This window comes from Eurytemora carolleeae, unplaced genomic scaffold (genome assembly GCF_000591075.1).
Source record: "Eurytemora carolleeae unplaced genomic scaffold, Eaff_2.0 scaffold407, whole genome shotgun sequence".
Classification (NCBI taxonomy): Eukaryota; Metazoa; Arthropoda; class Copepoda; order Calanoida; family Temoridae; genus Eurytemora; species Eurytemora carolleeae.
In genome coordinates this window covers 239,376-260,650 of record NW_019402188.1, presented here as the reverse complement: position 1 = coordinate 260,650, position 21,275 = coordinate 239,376, and the positions used below count along the sequence as shown (strand labels likewise).

The 21,275-nt window shown below is 32.3% G+C and overlaps 1 protein-coding gene across 1 annotated transcript; it reads left to right on the top strand.

Annotated features, from left to right (window-relative positions):
• Positions 1-212: 212 nt before the first annotated feature.
• On the top strand, positions 213-18,999 carry LOC111718222 (intracellular protein transport protein USO1). Its single transcript, XM_023493761.1, has 7 exons — positions 213-232; positions 2,504-2,643; positions 10,952-11,176; positions 11,378-11,622; positions 11,728-16,435; positions 16,591-17,677; positions 18,510-18,999. Exons 4-6 carry the CDS (start codon positions 11,507-11,509, stop codon positions 17,632-17,634), a joined length of 5,868 nt encoding a protein of 1,955 aa, XP_023349529.1. The 5' UTR covers positions 213-232; positions 2,504-2,643; positions 10,952-11,176; positions 11,378-11,506; the 3' UTR covers positions 17,635-17,677; positions 18,510-18,999.
• Positions 19,000-21,275: the final 2,276 nt, after the last annotated feature.

Here is a 21,275-nt window from a genome sequence, read left to right as displayed (position 1 = left end):
ATCTATTTTTAAGTAAAAAGAAAAATACATGAGTCAGAGAATTTTCTCATTTAACCTTGAATCTTATTGACTTAAATACATTCAAGTTTAAAATTCTTCATCTAACATTGTATTTCTTCGTATTGTGTTTATTGTTAACTGGAGTAAAAATTTCAAATTTCAAATCTGAATATATATCCCCCATTTATTAGGATTGTGTGTATATGCAGAACACAGTAGCAACTCCATGCAGGTCAACTTTAATACGCACAATAAGAAAATATGTAACTTCAGGCCCTGAGCTACAAACTTTTGTGTCCTACATTATTATTCCTGGGCTTGGTCGGATACCTATCCCGTTTACCGATTAAAGAGACTGTAAGCCAAATTTTAAGTGACCCTCTATGCAAAGATAGCAATGTCCGGTATCCTTAAAAGATTTGTCTGATCAAGTACAGGGTTAACCACACAGAATGAGACTGTAAAGACGACCTGAAGCTCTTTAATTTTGACAGTTCCGAGATTAAATCAAGTTCTTTGCCTTGAACATTTGCAGTTCTAAACTTCTAGGGAATCAAAAATGTGAGAAAACAGACAGTATTAATTTTGTACTGTCGTCACTGAAGACTTATCCGTTGTAGGTAACCTTAGATGAATTAGATATCCATGTTTATGTTTTAAGCCTATGACACCCCAAAGCCGCCCATGAGTGTTTACAAAAAAGTTCAGCCCAATCGGTGCAGCCGTTTGGCCGGCTAAAGGCAACATATATATAGAAACGAATGTCTTGTTTTATTATATAGAAATATATAAAGATAAGTCTAAAATATAAATAATTAAAATGCCACAAAACTTTGTTCTGTTCATTGTGTTTGGAGAACATTTTTTGCAATGAGAATTGTGTGATTCAAATCAAACAACGTGGCAAAAACAGATTAATTGTTGTTTTGAAATGTTTAGATTTACGATTTTAGTAAATATACCAGTTTTTTGAGCAAAAAGCTAGATCTGTGCGATCATATGTGCCTTAAAAAAGTATTTAACTCTGATTTTCTTATCTTAGCAACCAAATATCGTAAATCATAGATATTTCAAACTATGAATTATGTTAGATCAAATAATCAAAGATTGAAATATGAAAGGTTTACACCATCAGGTTGGAATGATATTGTGATAAGCACATTGGAGTTTGTGGCCAAGACTCAATTTCTTTGGAAATAGAAACTTTTTGTTGGAAGTGTGTCTAAATTATATTTTTGAAACCTGTGTTAAGAACTTTTGTATTGTACAAATCAAATCAGAAAGCACTTAACCTGACCCCGACGGATCAAGTTAATTTTAAGGGTATTTCTTTTGGAGCTGTACATAACACATGTAAGACCAATCAAAAAACTACTCTAGGCCAATAAGATATCGTGAAGATATGGTTCAGATTTAAAGTTTACTATACTCTACTAAAACAAAACAAAAGTTTATTTATTACCAGAAGTATGAGTATTCACATACGTAATGAGAATATAGATATGCAAGGATTTCGTCTCTGGAACTACTGATTCGCGGATTTGACAAAATCTTGTTGGTGGATTTCTTTCTTGATTGAGGAACACACATTACCTTCGCTACACTTACTTAAGCTGAAAACGATCTGGTTATCCACTGGGACACTTTTGATTTTCTTCTTAATCCTCTTTTTTGGACATTCATGCTGGATTTCGACCAATGAGAGTGCTCCAATTGATTGGACGCAAAATTGATAAAATTTCAACTTCTGATTGGGTGTTCGGAACTCTGATTGTTTGCATTTTAGATATTTTTCTGAATATTAATATAAAATAAGATTAATCTTAAAATTTATAAAAAAAAGATTACACTAATTAAGCAGTTATTTCGATATTTTAGAAGTACATTTATTGTTTCTAGAAATAAACAAATAATGAATATAGAGCTGGGCAAAGTTCCATTGACGAAACGGACGTTTTCAAAAATAAACGGAAGAGTCTGTTAACAAACAGCAAAAACCATTAATTTTTAAATCGTTAACAAAACGGATTAGCCGTCTTTGAAAAAATTAAAAGTTAAAAACGAAACGGATTTATTTTAAACGGCGAATTGCTTTCCTATTTAAAATTACATTAAACTTTAAAATAGAAATAAAATTTACGTGTTTTAAATGTCGTCTTCTGTCTTCACAACTGTTGACGATTTCATAATCTTTTGAAATAACGGAATATACCCGTAACAAAACGAAGTTTCGTTCTTACCCTCTAAAACTAACGGCTACCTGAGATTTAATTATAAAAACGGTTAAACCTAACCATTAACAAAATGGCTTGAAAAAGGTTGGAACGTACCCAGCCCTAAATGGATAACGAGGAGAGACGAGTAGGTCTTCTCTGGTTCAAGAATCCGACGCTACTGATTTCGCAGATTTTATAATCCTCTTTCGAGAATTTCATCCTCTACAATGTGCACATTTTTTAAGTTTTCAGCTCTTTTTAATCTAATGTATATATTGTACTTGTAGGATTGGGAAGAAGAGGGTCCATACATTTTTCAACACTGAAGCTAACCTCAACCTCATCAAGAATCAAATTTGAAACCTGAACCAAAATCTGAATCTGAACCTGAACCTGCTGCCTAAACATCAATCCTATCCCAATCCAGGTAAATAGAAATTGATTATCTCCTCAAATTCTTATTTTCTAATCCCTAAATATTTGCAACCTGAGCTGGGAACTCTTGTATTGTGCATATCGATATCAATGCTTGATCTTGATCTTTTGTTAATCTGCAGATTACTTTAATCTTAATTCAATATCCTGCATGGTAATTGTACCAATGGAGCTTAAATCAGGGGTTAAAGAGAGCTTTGATATATAACTGATAAATATTTGAGGAATAACATGAAATAAACACTAGCATTGATCTTTGAATTAAAAAGACCTGCAGTGGATATCGAGATCAAGTGATCGGCATTCGGCATTATGAGAATTTGGCAACAAAAAAATCTAAAATAAGAGTTTGTTTCGAGTAATCTGTTTTTACTTCTAATTTCTTATTGGAGTTAAAATCTTGCTAGATCTTAAAATTCGGAGGATTTCGGAGTGATCAGAGATAGTAAAAAGATTAATTTATCATATTGTTATAAGCGATTTTATTAACAATTCTAACATGAAATATCCATATATTTAGCTCTAATAGAGACTAGTTATATATTCTTTACCAAGATACAATTCCCACCTAAATACTCTTATAGATATTAATAATAATATTCAATTTCCTTAACTTGAGTTCTATTCAGAGGTATAAAGCTGATTTAGCAAAATTTAAAGATGTTAAAACTATAGTTCCCTTAAACCTTAAAGGGACAGACCGGCTATGTAAGACAGTTAAACTGAGTATGCAGTGTTGTGGACAAATTCTTTAGGATTCATTTGAGACATATAAAACTATTTAAAGATCTGTAAATATAGAGTTTGAGCGCTAAGTCGAAGTTCAAAATCATGAATTTGGATGGGTACGTTTTCAAAATCGTTTTTTTAGATTATTAAACAAAAACGACGAAAAATATAAAAATTCTATTGTAAAATAATTAGATGTTTAGGAACATATTACTCAAAAGAAAGGAATTGAGTCTTTGTAACAAACTCTGATTTTCTAATACCTATATTTTTTTTCCACCTGATGGTGTACACCTTTGATATTTCAAACCCTTAGATTATTTGATCTAACAGAATTCATAGTTTGAAATATCTAAGGTCTACGGCATTGGGTTACAAAGATATAGAGATTAGAAAACCATAATTTGTGACAAAGACTCAACTCCTTTGTCAATACATCGAAGTTAGAATTAATCATTTCCTTTTTCATTATTTTATTGAATTTCCTATTTTCTATTAATTTGTTCGCAGATTTGTTCAAATTCTACAAATGTCGTCTTTTAAAAAAATTCCAGAAAATCGGCAGAAAATCTTTGTGATTAAAGAAAGATTTTAGAAATAATTAATTGAACAAGATTAATTATTTTCGATGATAAGAGTTAATTTTTATTTTCTCAACCTGTTCATAAACGACTAATAAGTTTACTGTAGAATTTTGTTTACATTTTTTGTTGTCGTTATTTAATAATTAAAAAAAAACAATTCTGAATACGTATTCACCCAAAAGTACGATTTTGAACGTCAACTTTGCGCTCAAACTAAGAATTTACAGATCTTTACAAAGTTTCATATGTCTCGAATGAATCCTAAAGAATTTGTCCTTAACACTGCATACTCAGTTTAACTACCTTACATAGCCGGTCTGTCCCTTTAATCAGAATTAAAATGTGGAAGATAACGTTGATTTTCTGATTCGAAAATAATCAATTTGAATAAACAGAAACATGGATATCTAATTCCCATTTGATCAGACGAAGCTTTTAAGGGTACTGTTGTAAATCGGACATTGCAATCTTTGAATGGACGGATACTTAAAATTAGCCTTCCAGAGCTGAAAACTTTAGAATGGTGGATATCGGGATTAAGGCTTAATCCACTCTTTTTCTTAATATCCAGATTAAATATGGCTTGTTCTCCTCTCATTTTTAATCTTCAGATTAATTAAGAGAGCAAGATTAAGGATATCACATTCTAAAGTTTTCAGCTCAGTCCATTTATTAATCTCAGAATTTAAATCTTGGACGTTTTTGTAAAAAAAAATTTTGGGCTGTTTTAACTTATGTATCTGTTTTTTTTTATAAAATAAACTCATACATTTTTATTTTCATACACTTAACCTCTCCTATAAATATAATAAGTGGTCGAACTATGAAATAAAACATCTTTTTATTCTGTTTATAGTTTAATATAGTTTTAGGATAAAACAAACAAATAAACTATTTGCTTGTCTCACACTCGAACTGTTTAATCTCCAATATGTTTTTAGCCTGATAGTGTAAACCTTTAATATTCCTTTGACTATTGGATCTAGAAGAATTAAAAAAATTTAAGAATACAAATAATAGGTTGAGGCAAGGTACTAATGCAAGGAAAGTTATTTTAGAGGTGTATACATTTTTTGTACTGCAGTGAACTGTCTTTGGGCGGAAAAGTAAACACAATACGGATGTCACAGCTTGACATAGAATCCATTTTCACAAAAATAATATATGAAATATTCTGGTTATAGGAAACTATAATGTGAATTTTCAAAATTATCAAAATTAAATGCCTTTAACCTCCTCGTATACTAAACGAACACTGATGCATCTATTCTTGTTTACAAATTCCGCCCAGAGTGAACTGGTTTCAATATGTACGCAGAGTATACGCGACCGCAATTAACTTTCCTTGCACTTATAGTTCCTGGGGTTGAGGTCAGGGAGTAAGGAATAGAAGGGAGATACAACTGACGCGGTTCGCCTTACCATATGATTATGCATGCTTTGCAGACGGTACTCCATTTGTATAAGAAATATTCAGAATAGGTTATTGTATACGCGGTAATTGTACATCAGACAAATACTTCATATACAAATGGAGTACTCGTCTGCAAAGCGGCGAACCGCGTCAGTTATATCTCCCTTCTATTCCTTACTCCCTGGTTGAGGTGGGTTTGAGTTCGAAAGATCGAAGTGAGTTAGAAATCAATTATGTAATGTAATTTGAATTGAGTTAAATTAGGGGTTAAGATCAGAATTACTGATAGACTGATGTAGGACCAGTCAATTTATTTTTATTCAATGTTTTATTCATTATTTTATTCATAATTTTTATGCAATGTTTTATTCATGATTTTATTCAATGATTATATTCTTGATTTTTATTCAATGATTTTATTCATGATTTAATTCATGATTTTATTCATGATTTTATTCATGATTTTTATTCATGATTTTTATTTAATGTTTTATTCATGATTTTATTCATGATTTTATTCAAAACCTAGGAGAGTTAAAAAAAGTCCACAAGATTAAGCCAAGTAGATGGCAGTACTATACAACTATTAAAAGCTCGTTCAAAAAATTGAAGATTTATTTATGTTGGCATATCCTCCCCCCCTCTTCCATCCATCTTCCCTCCTCCTGTTTCCCATATTATCTCTAAGCTTGAATGTGTGTGTGAGCTAGCTATCCGGTCAGACTCAGGTCACTTTGCTCCAGGTACACTTAGGGATACAGGGGGCACTATTCATCCCATTACAATATAAAAACTGACTGTATAATATAAATAGATGGTTTTATCGTTTTTCTGAAAATGATCGTTTTCAAAAACGATTGTTCTTCGTTTTCTAACAGTTCAAAACGAGTGGGTTGTTTTAAAAACGATCGTTTTTTTGAGAAAACGAAACGATCGTTTTTAAAAATGATCGTTTAACGAAGCAAAAAATGATCGTTTAACGAAGCAAAAAACGATCGTTAAACGATCGTTTTCAAAAACGATTACCAACCCTAGGGGGAAGTGGGTTAAACAGGGATTGCTCTTTAAAAACTTTTCAGAAACTTTTTTTCTTCACATTTTGGTCTCAAAAAAAAGAGGTCTCCTTGTAATTTCAACTGGGTATAAACTTATCCAGGAAAATCACCAAAATTCACTAAATTTTTTTTTTTTTGCCTAATTTTTTTCCTTTCATCTCAAACTTCAAACTTTACCATGCTTATAGTTTCCATTTAAAGTTATTAAAAAACATTCTTTAAATTTTAGTTTTTTTGAAGTGTTATGAAGTATTTTAGAAAATATGAAGAACATTTAACTATAGAATAAAAAGAATTTTCATGATTTTATAATTTAGATAAAAAATATTGAATAGAAATTATATTATTCATCTTTTCTAATCTTAAATTTTATCCTTAATTGGTTCGAATTCAGGTGCAAAAATTGTTCAAAACATTCTGATTTTCACCAGATTTTTTTTATCAGATTTTCGAGTTCAATGACCCTTTAGAGACGTATCTACAATTATATACCCACACAAAGCTCACTAATTAGTAATGAACTGTTTTAGATCTATTTTTCTAGAAGTACTTTCACAAGAGTGTCTGTACAATGCTTGAAATTCTTTCAGTAACTTCTCCCTAAAATTTCTAAATCGGAACAATGTGGCAAAAACACGGGAGTGGCAGGGGCGGATACAGGATTTAAGTGAGGGGGAGCAAGATTTTTTAGGAACAAAAAATTGAATAATTAGGAACAAAAATTTTTTTTTTACTTAAAAGACTCTAAAAGAGTCAAAATTAATGACAAAAGACTAAAAAACTAGATTTTAAAATTTTAGGAACAAAATTAAAGGATTAGAACAGGAATTTAGGAACAATTAAAAGATTGTTCAGGAATTAGGAACAAAAATAAAGGATTAGGACAGGAATTTAGGAACAATTAAAAGATTGTTTAAGGAATTAGGAACAAAATTAAAGGATTCTGACAGGGATTTAGGAACAATAAAAAGATTGTTCAGGAATTAGGAACAAAATTAAAGGATTAGGACAGGAATTTAGGAACAATAAAAAGATTGTTCAGGAATTAGGAACAAAAATAAAGGATTAGGACATGGATTTAGGAACAATAAACAGATTGTTCGGGAATTAGTAACAAAAATATAGGATTAGGACAGGGATTTAAGGTGGGTCGGACACAGGAACAGGAACAATAATAGGAACATTAGCAATTTAAGAACAAAAAGAAATTACTAGCTATACTTAAATGCATGAAAATAAGGAACAATATTACAATTTTGATAAATGAGTATTGATTAAGGAACATTACTAGATATGAACAATATAACTTAAGTCTAGTTTCTTACAAAAGAATTGAGTTTTTGCCACAAACTCTGATTTTCTAATTTTAATATCGTTGCAACCCAATGTCGTAGACCTTTAATATTTCAAACTATGAATGCTATTAGATCAAATAATGTAAGTTTGAAATATCAAAGGTTTACATCATAAGGTTGCAAAGATATAGGTTTTACAAAAACTGAATTTGTGGCAAAGACTCAATTCCTTTCTGCTAAATTTATCGTTAACAATAACATTTATCAAATTGGGAACTTTTTTTGCCTCAAAATCTCAGAGGGGGGGCTACGCCCCTCCCTGAATCTGTCAGGGGGGCATGGGGGGGCGAATGCCCCCCCCCCTTGTATCCGCCCCTTGGGAGTGGTGTTCACCAAATTTTTCTCTTTGCCCCCCCCCTTTTTTTTGAATTGACTGTTCAAAATGTCTTAAACAATTGAAAAAAAAATTCTTGTTTTTTTAAGTTAAAAAAATGCTTACTGAAAAGGCTTCTTTATGTGTGAAAAAATTATTCAGAATAACGACTCATCACTTAAAAATACAGATTATATAAAAACTATTTAAATATAAAATATTCTCTCTGGCTGCAATTCAGGGAATTTTGGTGAATTTGTCAAATAAATATTTCTTTTAATTTTGTAATTTAATAACTCAATGTTCTGTTCTGCACTGCATAAGCATTTTTTTGAGAGTGGATACAAAACGCCCAAAACATAAAACCCAAAAACAAAACACCCAAGATTTCAAAATGTCCAAAGTTACAAAATGTCCAAAGCAACAAAAGCCCAAATAGCAAAATGTCCAAAGTTACAAAACGTCCAAACTTACAAAATATCCAAATGTCCAAAATTACAAAATGTTCAAAATTTTCTAAAAATGTCAAAATAATAAAATGTTTAATTACAACTTAAAAACTAGTATTTTTAAAAAAAAAAAAAAAAAAAATCCCTACTTACTAAGATACTAAGATACAAGATACTTAGTATGCAAATTACTAAGATACAAAATGTTATATACCACATTTACTAATCAATGCAAGACATTTTTAGACAATGTAAGACATTGTCAATTTTGGACATTTAGACTTTTTATCTCTGGATATTTTGTAACTTAGTAGTTAGTTTGTTTGAAGTAAGGATTAACCCCAACATAGATACAGACAGCTATATAAAGGTGCATCAATGTTTAAGACCTTGTCAATAATGTTATAGACCAGGTCAAATGAACATAAAAATAGTACAAAAGAACCAAAAAGTTGTAACTTTGGATAATTAATAAACTTGGACATTTTGTAATTTTGGGCATTTTGTAATTTTGGACATTTTGTAACTTTGAACATTTTGTAAATTTGGGCCTTTTGTTATCTTGGACGATTTGTAACATTGGGCGTTTTGTTTTTGGGTGATGTGTAATTTTGGGTGTTTTGTTTTTGGACATTTTGTTTTTGGGCGTTTTTTATCCACTCCTTTGTTTGTATGTTCAGGGTTTTATCATATTTTTGGACATTTTTAGTTCTAAAAATAATCTCATTTTTAAATAAAAATAAAATTTATTCTTAGTTCAAAAGTAAAATCTGAACTCTTGATCTGTAATTTTCTTTTCAGCGATTAGGTTAATTTTTTTTCTCCTAAAATGTGATTACAAAATGTAATAATTTTAATCCCTATATGTTCGCATCCTGATGGAGTAATCTTTGATTTTTCAAATCAAAGGTCTACGGTTAAAATAATCAAGTGAAAGGATTGGAAAATTAGAATTTGAAGCGTGTAATCTGCTTCATAGTTGAAAAAAAATAAAACTTCTTAGGTATTTATAAGATGTTTATTTTACTACATCCTCTTAATGTGTGTCATTTGCGGACTGTTTTACAAGAGTTGAGCAAGCTGCCACTGTTGTATTTGTAAAACTATTTCGGCTTAAAACATCGCATAAATCCTTTATACTGGGTGTCCTAAAAACCCCGTAGTGGTAGCCTCAATTTTGGACCAATATTGACGATTTTTGATATTTTCTAAAAATGTCGGATCAAACGATGTATAAACGTTAGCCTTTAATCATTCTGTACTGTAGGCTTGTAGCTAATAATATTTAAAATGTTAGAGGCGGAGCATTTAAGTTCCTAGCCATTAATAGCGGCCATATCAAGAAATTTTAAATTTTCCAGTGTAAACATTCATAACATAAAGCTATAAAAGTTATACTGTATTTTTAATACATGTCAGAATTAATATTTGAATTACTGTGTTTAATATTAATTAAATGTTTATTTTATTCAAAAGCTTCAAACTTCAATGAAATTTAAAGACTCTAGTTCACACCATTCGATAAGAAATATTTAGCAAATAGCTTCCATTTCCAAAATCGTCAATATTGGTCCAAAATAGATTTTTAGCTAGTGTATTACGTTTTTTCGGGATATCCTGTCCTTAATTATCTTGGGACACAGTGGAAAATTATTTTCTATGGACAATGTGCACATTTCATTTCCAGATTGTTTAAGGGGGAAAATTAATTCAAAACTCAAGAACTAATCTGCAAAATAATTGTTAGCAAAAAATTAGGTTGCAATAAACTAGACTGACTCCAAATTTGAAAGTTGTAGTGATTAAAAAAATGTTAATAATATTTTTTGAAGTGTTTAAAGTTACTTTATAAATAAATTTTCTAAGACAGTGAAATTTCTTTTTCCAAAATCAAATTTCATCGAAAAAACTAAAAATGTTGTATTGTTTAATACCATGAATATGGGGAACAGGGGATGGGGGGTTTGCATTAGAGGTCAGCTTATTTACCTGCTTTCCTAAGCACAAAATTTAACTTCCTCAAAACGCTCTTCTCCTTCATCAAAATCTAGTTTGCAATAATAAACAAACTTAAGCAACACTTAAGACATGCAAATTTAAAATCTAAATTGTGAATCTTTAACCAATAATCTAGGACAGGGTGTAAGAACAGAAAAAATAGGCCTTACAGTTTTATAGTATTTGCATAAAATAAATAACTAAAAAGAAAAGTATAAAAGAGTAGAAAGAATAAACAGAGAACATTCTATTAGAGAAAATTGTGTTTACAGACATTATACATTTTGAGCATCTACAAACACTTATCCTTTTATTCAATATATAGAGATATTTAGCGCAGGCTTTACATTGAATCTGACAATGCTTTCTCCGAGTATACATTTGTTCAAGTTTATATTTTTAGGTTTGCCTAGTGTGTTGAGAAAGCTTGTTGCAAGATTCATTCTGTTCTCATTGAACCCAACCCCAACTCAGCTTCAACTTCTCTTTTCTATACTCCATCTATTAAATGTAACACTAACGCTCTCTTATCAATACTGCCAGACCACCACCAGACAGTTTATCCTTAAAGTTAGAATTCACTGGAAATGATGAGTACTTCCCTGTGAGCCCAATGTTTAAAACTGAGGTAGGACAATTTGAAGGAAAATCTTTATTTTTTATGAACAACTAACCTAGACCTTTAAAATTGTGTGCGCTCAAATGGCCAAAGCTTAAAAATCAAAGGTCTGCCATCCAGTTGCAAAAATAGAATTTCAAAATATTAGTTTGTTGTCAGTAATTGGATTATTCTACCAACCACTTCTTTGTCTGATTTCTTATTTTTCAGATTGAGTCTGGCTCCTGTAACCATCTTAGTTCTGATGATCGATTAAAGTTTATTGGCGTTGCTCTTGCTTGTACAGCTGTTCTACTTCTCCAACTAGTATTTAGCTTTCTTTAGACAACCACATCAGTCATGCCTATTAATACCTCCTCAACAGGAGCCACTTATGGCAAGTCGTCTGATCCACTGTGCCCACTTGGATTTCATCCTCAAGTGAGATGGCCGACTAGATGTAAAAGATGCTTTAGGAATGACATTCAAACTTATTTCTTTTAATTTTGACCTAAATTTGTACATTGTTTGCATTATTTGTTTAAATTCCTTTCCAACACAGATCCTGAATGTATCTTTAGAGATTACAAAGAGCATAGTGACAGCGGGGATAAGAAGAAGTTTGGCAACTTGGGTAAAAGTGAAGAGGAGGATCCCTGGACAGCAAAGAAGAGTGCATTCCAGAAGAGCAAGTCAGTAGATGTTACAATAGAGTCTGGTTCATCAGCATCCTCAAGATTTGCATCATACACTACAGCTGCCTCTACCCTCTCACAAAACAAGACAGAAGAGGATATCCCAGAATGGAAAAAGAATATGCTGGACAGGAGGAAGAAGGAGAAGGAGGAGGAGGAGGCCAAATCTAGAAACTTTGGTTTTATACCAGGGACAACATTACATTCCTCATATGTTAATAAATCGTATGATCAAGATGCACGTCTGACAAGTTGGGGCTCTGCATCCAATCTTAGGCCCTCATCCTCATATACAAATCTGACAGAAGATGAAACATCATCTTATAGAAAGAGTAAAGATTATTCTGCTCCAACATCAGCATCAAGTTGGTCTAAACCTGCAGAAAAGGAACCAGAACTCACTCCTTATGAAAAGTATCTCAAAAGGAAAAAGGAACAAGAAGACAAAGATGAGGAGGAAAAAAGGAGAAATGATGATGAAAAGAAAGAAATAGAAAGAAAGAGGGAAAGGGAACGGAAGAGAGAAGAAGAGCGGAAAAAAGAGGAAGATGCAGAGAAGGAAAGATCTAGGCAAAGAGAAAAAGAAAGAGAAAATAAGAGAAAAGAAGAAGAGCTCAAAGCAAAGGAAGCATTAGAAAAAGTCAAGGCTAAACCTGAAGAAAAACCAACAAGAAAATGGGGATCCTCTGCAGCCTCTACATCCTCCTCTATTAAACCTGGAGATGCTAAACCAATAGATGAAGCTCCTGTGGTGAAAAGAAAGCCCTGGGAGAAGCCATCTGCTGCTGCAAAATCTACTTTACCCAGTCTTAATGAGACCCAGGCAAACCCCAAATCTTGGTCACGTTCTAGAAAAACAAGTGAAAGTGACTCTGAAAGCAATTCAGTTGCAGTAACCTATGCTCATTCTGACAGTGATCATGATTCAATTTCAAAATCTGAAGTTGAGGCTTTAAAAAATGAACTGAAAGCTTTGAAGAGCAGAAACGAAGTTTTAGAAAAATTTAATTCTGATCCCAGCTCCAAGAAACCATTAACTCTGGAATCTGCCAAAGCATCAGAGGCAACTTCAGAACTTTTAAAGGCTAGGCAAAAAATAAGTGAACAAGAAGCACAGCTGTCTAGTTTGGACAAAGAGAGAAAAGCATTAGGTCTTAAGCTAAAAGAAATGGAATCAACTCTGGAAAGAAGACCTCAGGTATCTGAAACCCAGAAAACAATATCCGAACTGCAAACCAAGTTGAAATATTTGGAGAAAAAGTGTGAAGATCTTACACATGACAATGATGATTTGCGTGGTAACGTTCAAACATTAGAAGTGGAGCTAGAGGAGGTTCAAGACAATTTTAGAGAAGATGAAGTTGATGAATACAGAACTCTTAAAAGAGAATTGGAAAACCATGCAAAGAATTGCCGAGTCTTGCAATTTAAACTGAAGAAAGCTGAAAAATCTTTAATAGACACAACTTCAGAAAAAGCAGATTTAGAATCAAAACTAAAAAGTATGAGTGGAGGCTCATCTGCACTAGAAAACCTTAATAAAATAAGAGCATTAGAAAAAGAATTAGAGAGTAAAAATATGTTGATAAGCAGACTGGAATCTGAAAATAAGGCTAGCAAATCTTCTGCATCTATTAGTGGACCTAGAAAAGGAGGACCAGGACCTGTTTTAAGTAGAACGGGTTCTGTTGAGCGCAATGTTGAAGACCAGCTTTTGAAAGATCTTCAGGACTCAATAGAAAGGGAAAACGATTTGAAAGAGCAGCTTAATATGGCTGAAGATGAATCTGGTGAAATGAGGAAAAAAATGTCAAGGCTAGAGGATGAAAATGAGTCATTAGCGTCACAAGTTAAGAAAATGGCTTCCAAGAACAAAAGAAGAAGCCCGAGTCCTTATGGAAGAAATTCATATATTGAAAAAGATGAAGGTATCAGTGAAGATGGGGAAGAGCTAAGCCCTGCTGAGTTAAAAGTTCAACTTGAAGTGTCTGAGGGGGAAACTACATTGTTACGCAAAAAGGTTGAAAATTTGCTGACTGAAAACATCAAGATAACAAAAGAAGTCAAGGAAATCACCACAAAGCTGGCTGAAGAGAAAAAGAAGAAGCCAGCTAGCACACATTCTTATGGACACACCTCTAAACAGGATAATAATCAAGCAGAGAAGAAAATTGATGAGCTTCAAACAGAAATAAATACTTTCAGAGTCAAACTTATTGAAAAGGATCGTGAAATAGAGAGGCTTGATGCACAGGTAAAGTCTAGTAAAGGAAGTGGAAAAACTCTTTTGCGTTCCAGTTCTCAGGATGAAGATCTTTTAAAGAAACTGAATGTGATTGAGAAGGAAGCGGAGGTTTTAAGAAAAAAGACAGCTGAGCTTGAGCAGGAAAATGATAATTTGAAAACTGAAAACAAGAAAATGCATTCTGGTTATGGAAAGAAGCCAGCAAGCACACAAGAAAAACTCCAGATGGATAAATTTTCTTTAGAAGAGAAAGTTAAAGGTTTGGAAACTAAACTGAAAGATTCTAACAAAAAAATCCTAGAGCTAGAGGATTCTGGAAAAAGTTCCATGAAAACAAATTTAGAACTTGATAAGCTAAAGAGAGAGAAAACAGCTACAGAAGCAGAAGTCAACAAACTGAAGGATGCAATAAATGCTGACAAACGGAAGTATGAGAAAATGGAGAGAGATCTCAGCAGTGCAACTGAAAAAGCTGATAAAGCCCAAAGAGAATTGATTGCAGCTGAAAGAGAAAAGCGTAAAGCCGAAGAGGAAAGGTCTAGATTGGAGACTCAACTGAGTCGTGTAGAAACTGATATAAGGTCTTTAACACGTGAGAAAGATAGATATAAGGATGAATCTGAGAGTGCCAGACTGAAAAACAGAGAGAACCTAAACCAGACCCAGGAAGGAATGAAAGCTTTCAAAGATCAAATTGATATATTGAAACAAGATTTGAGTGATGAAAAGAAATCAACAAGAGAACTTAAAAGACAGTTGGATGAAAAAGCCAGATCCTCTGATACAGAACTATCTAACCTAAGAAGAGAAATAGATAGGAAGGTCAGCGACATGGAAGACAAGACCAAAAAGTTGAAGGATGCTGAAGAAAAAATTACTGATATGGAGGAAAAACTTTCAAAATCCAAAAGGATCAACCAGCAGCGCAAAGATAAAATTGAGAAGCTAGAACAGCAAATAGAAACTGCGGAATATGAAAATAAATCAGATCTGCAAGAAAAGCTTGATAACGCAGAGTCTAAATTGAAAGAACTAGAGAATCAGCTTTCAAATAATTCTGCAAGTGCTCCAAGTTGGGAGACTAATAAGTTGAAACGAGAAATTGAAACTTTGAAGAAAGAGAATACAAATCTGTCAGCAAAACATGAACAACTTGAGGAAGACTATGTTATTCTAAAGTCTAAATCTATAAATGGCAAGGATGAAGACTATACAACCCTTCAAGGCGAGTTGTCAACATTAAGACACACCTACAATTCCAAGTCCGATGAATGGATAAAAGAGAAGCTAGATCTGGAAAAGAAAATTAAAGAGCTTGAACAGTCTATTCGTTCATCCGCTGGCAATGGTTGGGATGTGGAAAGAAATAGGTTTAAATCAATTTTAGATGATAGAGACAGTCAAATCACAAACCTAAAGATTGAATGTGATGTTGCAAGAAGTCAACATTCCGCAGTAAAAAAAGAACTTGAAGATGTAAAGCAAAAACTTCAAGATTATGAAAAAATGAATAGATATGGTAGATCTGCAAATGATAGTAGCTCATCTGCAGATACATCTGCAGCAATTGAAGATCTCAAAAAGCAGCTAACAACAGAGCAAAGAGAGAGAAAGTCAGACTTAAATACAACTAAGATGAAGTATGACAGTAAGATTGCTATTATGACAGAAGAAATTCATGCATTAAAATCCCAGGCATCCAAGTACAGACGAGAAAGAGAAACTTATAAGGAAATGTTTGAGGGTGTCCAGAAAAAGCTTACTGAATCTAAAGGAGGAAAAATTACTGCCGGAGATGCTGCCACAGAACTTGTTCAATGCAGAAGCAAAATATCAGATATGTCTTACCAGCTTCATGTACTTGAAGACGAATTGTCAGATGCCAAAATGGAGGCAGCCAAAGCTCAAGCAAACATGATGTCTACAAAATCTAACTTTGAAATTCAAATTGCTGAACTTAACTCTAAAATCAATGAAATGGAAGAAGAGGCATTGATTGACTCAGGTAGAGCAAGGATTGCCGGAACAAGAACCAAAATGGAACTTGCCTGGCAAAAGGAAAGAGAATCTCAAAAGAAGTTAATTAATGAGCTCAACACCATGGCAAGAGATTTGAAAAGCACTTTACTTGAGGTAGAAAAAGAAAAGGAGCGTGATAGAATAGATGGTAAGAGAAAAATAGAGGCTATGAAGAGATCCTTTGAAGAAGAGCAAGATGATACTAAAAAGCAGATTACAGATCTACAATATGATTTGCTAGAGCTTAGAGATGCTCATGCAAAACTGCGCACAACAAATGAAAAGCTTCGAAGAGATAAAGATAGATCAGTGGATGATGTCAGAGTCCAGGTATATAAAATTACAACTCAGACTTTTTCAAACTTCATGACTTAGTATTTAATTCCTATATTTCATGTCAACAAGCTACATTTTGGAATATTTAAAAACAAATTTCACATGCCAATTAAAAATATATTTAATGCTGATTAAATTTATATTTTCAGAGTAAATCTAGATCTGAGTATGGGGAAGAAAAGAAGATTATACGACTTCTTAGTGATATGGATGAGTTCCTCACAGTTATTCCAAAACTTCTTGGTAATGATATCCTGGAAAAGGATGAAAAGAACAGCAGATCATCCAGACTTGACAATGAAAAAAGTCTAGCCAAGATGGAGTTTAAAACTGCTCTGTTTAGAGTTAAAGAAACTAAAGAAGAATTAGAACAGCTTCATAAAATCAGTGAGGAAGAAATGAAAAGAAGATCAAGGCGAGGAGAATCAATAGAAACAATTAATGAAGAATCTCCAAGAGGCAGATCTGGAATGAGAAATGCCTCTCACTCAGCAAGCTCTCAAAAGAGGGCTATGTATAGAAAGGCTGTGTCCATGGGAGATGGAATGTCAGAATCTGGGAATATCTGGCAGAGCAAGGAATCTCTTGGTAGTAATGAAAGTATGGCTTCCAATGCATCCATTCCACTTCCCATACCTGTCCGAACCCGTAGTGCTAGAGGTGGTTCTGAGTCTGGATACTCAAGTGATACATACAATGCTATGACAATACGAAGACTAGAGCGTGACACTAGTGTAGACAGATTATCTACTGGCTCAAGGGAATCTACCCAGAGTGAATGGCTACCAGGGGAGAAGAAGAAAAGCAAAGGATTGTTAGGCAAACTGAAAAAGATCGGACGAAGCTTGTCCACGGAGCGGACTAATGAGGAGAAAGAGTTTGGATCTGGATCAGACATAAGTTCTGTGTCACAACAGAGTAAAATGTCTTCTTCCTCAAAAATGTCAACAGCTAGTAAAATCATTCAAAGAGCCCGCTCAGTTAGTAAGGATCGTGTAGGAGGAGAAAAGGAAAAGAAAACTCCATTTGGACCACCCGGAAATGCAAATGCTGCATTTGATAAATATTTTGATAAAGCCGCTCCAGGAGCTGTAGCCACAGCAGCTCCCACAAGGCCTGGAGCAACAACAGTGACCCCTAGACCTACTGTGACCCCACCAGCATCAGCAACAAGGACATATAGACGGTTTTAATCTTCTTCAACTTTGGGGATAACTCTAGGTCACATTTTTCCAGGTAGGCCGGAATACTTTAAAATATTTAGCTTTCCCAAGCTTTCTCAAAAATTTAACAAAGTAGGCAACACGCAACTAAAAAAATAATTTGTCTCAATTAGCTCTTTTTTTGTTGAAATGTGGTGGAGTTTGTTGATTTGTGAAAACTAATTATTTAAGTGTTCTAATAATACTAAATTATGAATTAGTTGCCTGGTTTAGTTGATTGATTGATTGAAATTATTTAAATTCTGAAATCAAATCAGGTTTTCTTCGTTAAGATTATAAATGAGAGGAAAAGCACAGTAATTTATCTCCGTAGGTTTTTATACCTGTCACTTTTCATGTATCTTTCAGATGCAAAATTACTGCATTAAAAACTTGCACAAGTATTTTCAAATATTCCTGATTTAGCTTTCAGAAGTTAGAGTGAAACCCTATATTTCAAGTGAGAATCAAAACTGCAAAAAAAAATGTTCAAGTTACAGTTTATTTATTTAACATTATAAAAATCATTGTAAGGAAGAATTGGCTGTTTGTAAAAATTAAAAGTAGACCGAAAGGATCTGAATAAAAACATTATATTAATTTTCTGGTGGAAAAATGTTCGCAAAAACTGAATTTAACTTTCTTGCCAGACATATTATTTATATTAAGTATGATTTACTTCTCTCTCGGGTTCAGCCATTTTACTTTTTATGTCTTAGAGTATATAAAGATTTATATACATATGGTTACTAAATGAAATATATACTTAAAACAGAATTCGATGATTAATATCTGTATTTTTTTTTACAATGCGTTGCTTTTTCTCAGAGAGAAATTGACGATTCATGATCCTTGACATTTTTCAGGTACTTAAATTTACCTACCAAGAGATACTTGCACCAAGAGATACTTGCACCAAGAGATACCTACTCCAAGAGATATCTACTCCTAGAGATATATATTCCTAGAGATATATACTCCTAGAGATATCTACTTATAGAGATACCTACTACTAGAGATATCTACTTCTTGGGATATTTACTTCTAGAGATATATGCTCCTAGAGATATCTACTATTAGAGCTACCTACTTCTTAAGATATCTACCCTGGAGATATATACTCCAAGAGATATATACTTTAAGAGATATCACTCCTAGAGATATCTACTCTTAGAGATATCTATTCCTAGAGATATCTACTCCTAGAGATTTATACTTCCCTTCTATATTTGTTAAACCCTTTGATCGAGCAGTTGAGATGAAATCTGAAAATCAGAGTAAATCTTAAAAATTAGATGTTTTCTATTAATTGTATAAAGTTTTTTGAATAAACATTTATTCATATTGTAAATTGTAGATATTAGAATCTTTACATATCCAGATTTATTTCAGAAACTTTAATCTTTCACTTTTTTAGATTTTTATCTTTTAATAAGATAAATATATTTACAACATAATTATACACTTATAAAAGGGTTTCTAACAAAGAATGAGGCTGTAAAAACAACATTACAACATTTTAAATATTCCAAAGTCTTCTGCCTAATGTAAAAAAAGAAATAAGTTTAAAATTGCAGATAATTATTAATGTAATTAAGGAAACAAACAGTATACAGTCCGTACAGTTGTCTCAAACTCTCATATTTTGTGGGTAACCATGTATTTGTATCATTATGTGTTTAAAACACAATTTAATTTGATCAAAAATTAATAGAGCCCACTTGAACTAAGACAACTTCTGATCTATTAGAAATTACATTTCTAGAAATTATGTGTAAAGCATTTATATCTGCAGCATTGCAGAAATTGACTATCGCTGTTATCATTGGGAGCATTTTGCTTGTGTACTATGAAATCACAGATCTCATAAGAAGGCTTAAAGGTCAGAACTTACTGTGCCAGTTAGCTAACGAATACGACCTACAATCAAAAAGTGGCATTAAAGAAATTGTTCTAAGAATTGTTTTTTACATATGAATTATACAATTCTAAAATTCACTCCCCTCTAATATATAGTTCTTGTCAAACTAAAGTAAATTGTACGTTAGAAATCTATAAAATGTTTTCAATCATAATCCGTGTTCAAATTTTGAGATTTTGATAAGAACAATGTTTTGAATTTCTAATATTTAGCTTTTTTCATCATTGTGCGTAGTGTCAATATTCTAGATGAGCTACGAGCAAGGAGTATGAAATAGAAGGGAAATGCAACTGACGCGGTCCGCCCTACCATATGATTGTACATACTTTGCAGACGGTACTCCATTTGAATAAGAAATATTCAGAATAGGTAATTGTATACGCGTAATTGTACATTACACAAATTGTGAACAGAAATAAAGAAAAAATGAAGGAAGAAGGAGAGAAATGTTGATAAGAATAATCAAATTAGAATTTTCTGTATTAACTACGTATAACCAATTTATAAAAATCTATAAAATAATATAAATTATAAAAAAAATTACTATGAAGTCCTTATTCGAATACACTTAGGGCATTTGATTATGTTGTTCAATTTGCCTGAAATTAGAAGATAATATCCAGTACAAATATTATATAAATATTATATCTATTATCATAAATATATAAATATAATATCCAGTATAAATTTAGATGTCACATTTTATTACTTCTTTAACCTTTTACCTTAGTTTTTCTAGCTGCTGTATCTGGAAGACGACATTTATATTTATCGATGAATAAAGAATAATTTCTCATACAGTTACAACAAGAAAACGTCGTCTTCCTATTCCATTGTTTTTTTGGTTATCAGTTGTGCACTGGTGTACACAAGGAGAATAAAATATATGGATGTAAATTTGAATATCCGAGCTGAGCCAACCTTTGCGGCCCTAGTATGGACTGTACCACCATATTACAATTACTAAAGCGGCAGACCTGTGTGACCACGGTGTGAATTTTATCAAATCTCAAAAAAAAGTTTAAAATTTGGCAAAATAACTTTTTTGAAAAGAAGTTCCAATTTAGCTCTAATTTCCTCAGTATAATACAAACATTACAATATTGTTTTACATTTGGTATAATTACATTATTAACTACACAATTACAATAATTAAGATATTTATACAAAAATATTTAATAAAAACATTGAGAATCAGAAAACTCTGGAATATAAAGACGACTTTTAGACTCAAAGTTTGTTTTAATAAATTCCATTAAACATGAGACAAGCCATCGTGCAGTGTCAACAAACCAATTTCACTCAATAAGTGATTTGATAAGTTATTTATGAAACAATTTGCTTTGTAACAATATAAAATAGGCTTAATTATTGTTTCAATGTCGTCTTCCTAATCTGGGTCTCACTGTTTGTGCATTCAACCTATAACTTAAAAGTTTAATTTCCGTACACGGCCGTGTCTAATTTTCCGGAAAAATTTTGTTATTTCAATCCAAAAATAAACTTGTATAAATCTGAAAATTTCAACGGCCAATTTGTAATCTATTAACTGCAGTAGTACTAGTACGCTTTGTGGGTTTTAAACCGATTTTTAATCTTGAAAAAATGTGAACTAAACCCCCCGCAGGGTTTATAGATATATATACGTGCAGCTCATTTAATATTAGGGTTAAATATCCCCCCTCCCTTATGAAAAAATGAATAGATATGG

Excerpts from the sequence above, each read along its gene's own strand:
- LOC111718222 (XM_023493761.1), top strand. The coding sequence starts at position 11,507 with ATGCCTATTAATACCTCCTCAACAGGAGCCACTTATGGCAAGTCGTCT. Across the intron at positions 11,623-11,727 it reads AGATGTAAAAGATGCTTTAG|AGATTACAAAGAGCATAGTG; the intron begins GAATGACATTCA and ends ATGTATCTTTAG. Across the intron at positions 16,436-16,590 it reads TGGATGATGTCAGAGTCCAG|AGTAAATCTAGATCTGAGTA; the intron begins GTATATAAAATT and ends TTATATTTTCAG.